The sequence below is a fragment of the Sinocyclocheilus grahami genome, unplaced genomic scaffold (genome assembly GCF_001515645.1).
Source record: "Sinocyclocheilus grahami isolate Dianchi unplaced genomic scaffold, SAMN03320097.WGS_v1.1 scaffold5076.1, whole genome shotgun sequence".
Taxonomy (NCBI): domain Eukaryota; kingdom Metazoa; phylum Chordata; class Actinopteri; order Cypriniformes; family Cyprinidae; genus Sinocyclocheilus; species Sinocyclocheilus grahami.
The window spans coordinates 8,269-9,863 of NW_015509862.1; the positions used below are offsets into that span (position 1 = coordinate 8,269).

The window sequence follows — 1,595 nt, forward strand, 5'->3', positions numbered from 1 at the left end:
GAATCATTCATTAAAAATCTGTTTAATAGACTGGGGACTGGAACTACAGTATCAAAAGTCCACAACTTCAATCTCTGACTGTAACAGCAACGAGTCAAGCGGCACGTGCTGATGTTCCCCCTATAACTGTCAAAGCCCACATGAACCAGAAGTTCAGTGATGGCACTAAACCCATGACAGTGTTTGCTGAGGTTAGTCAGAATTACAAGCCTGTAATAAATGCTGAAGTGTGGGCTACACTGGAGTCAGATTCTGGACCTGCACAAACATTACAACTCCTGGACAATGGAGCAGGTAAATGACCCATAATTCTTCTTCAAATGGTGCCCTCCACTTCAGAATTGCACTATATAGTCAAAAGTGCTCAAATAAATCCAGTATTATTTTACAGGAGCTGATGCTTTCAAAGATGACGGTGTCTATTCCAGATATTTCACAAAGATGAAAAACGGGAGAAGCAGCTTGAAAGTAAGAGTGAAGAATCGAGATGGACAAGCCAGATTTACTTTCCAAAAACGGGGTGGTGCGCCATACGTACCTGGCTATGTGATAAACGGTAACTATGAGCCTCTGAAAGCAAACTACTCAAACATTTCCTTAACCAGTTCCTGCAGATGTATTCATGTGGTTCCTCTAATTTCAGGTGTGGTGGAGCTGAACCCTTTAAAACCTCCAGTTTCGTCAGAATCGCTTGTAATCGGAAGCTTCACCAGAACAGCCACCGGAGAGAGTTTTGAGGTTGTTCTTAAAAGCACAACCCCACCAAATTTCCCTCCTAACAGAATCACAGATCTGAGTGCTGAGCTCCAGGAGGACACTGTGCTTCTCAGCTGGACAGCACCTGGTGAGGACCTCGACCAAGGGACAGGTAAAGCATACAATTTCAATACAAAATAGAAGTTATTTCAAAGCTAGCTCAGAGAATAATATGTCTTTCATAGGTCTTACAAGGTGTTTCTTTTCTTTTAAGCTAAATCCTACAAGATCATGTGGAGCTTTGAACTTAAAATGCTTCGATTCAACTTCAGCAATGCTCATGAAGTCAACATATCCGGCATCTCACCTCAGGAGGCCGGATCAGTTGAACAGCATTCATTCAATCTCAGTTTCCCAATCCAAAATGGCACAACCCTCTTCTTTGCGATTCAGTCTGAGGACAAAGAACTTGTCAAATCTGAAATCTCTAACATTGCTCAAGCTTCAAAGATCCTCCCTCATTCAAAACCCACAGAAGTGTTTGAGATAGACCTGAAATTTGTGTTTATTGCAATTGCTGTTTGTTTGGCCACTGTGGTGATTATTGGCATTATTGCGATAACAACATGGGCGTTGACACCAAGAAAACCTTCTTAGACCACAACCAACATTGACATCTGATTCAAAGAAAAAAGAAAATCTTTACATTTACAAAGTTACTTTAGTGAGTTGTCTTTATCTGTATACCTTATGCTTAGCAAAAATATAAAATGCAAAATAGAGTTTGGTAAAACTTTACATTTGTATTGGAATTGTTTGTATTTTCTAATGGCATAATTAAAGTTCCACTGAGATAATGGCAGCTGTTTAGTGTTTTTTTTTTTTTTTTTTTAGCTATT

At 39.7% G+C, this 1,595-nt stretch overlaps 1 protein-coding gene across 1 annotated transcript in view; it reads left to right on the forward strand.

Moving 5' to 3' along the window:
- Positions 1-1,355, forward strand: part of LOC107577085 (epithelial chloride channel protein-like) — a gene marked incomplete at its 5' end in the record, with an annotated part of 9,217 nt that extends 7,862 nt beyond the window's left edge. Inside the window, 4 exons of the mRNA XM_016263196.1 lie at positions 30-294; positions 392-556; positions 644-868; positions 971-1,355. Of these exons, the coding sequence (XP_016118682.1) occupies positions 30-294; positions 392-556; positions 644-868; positions 971-1,353 (1,038 nt within the window). The remainder of the gene's footprint in view (positions 1-29; positions 295-391; positions 557-643; positions 869-970) is intronic.
- Positions 1,356-1,595: the final 240 nt, after the last annotated feature.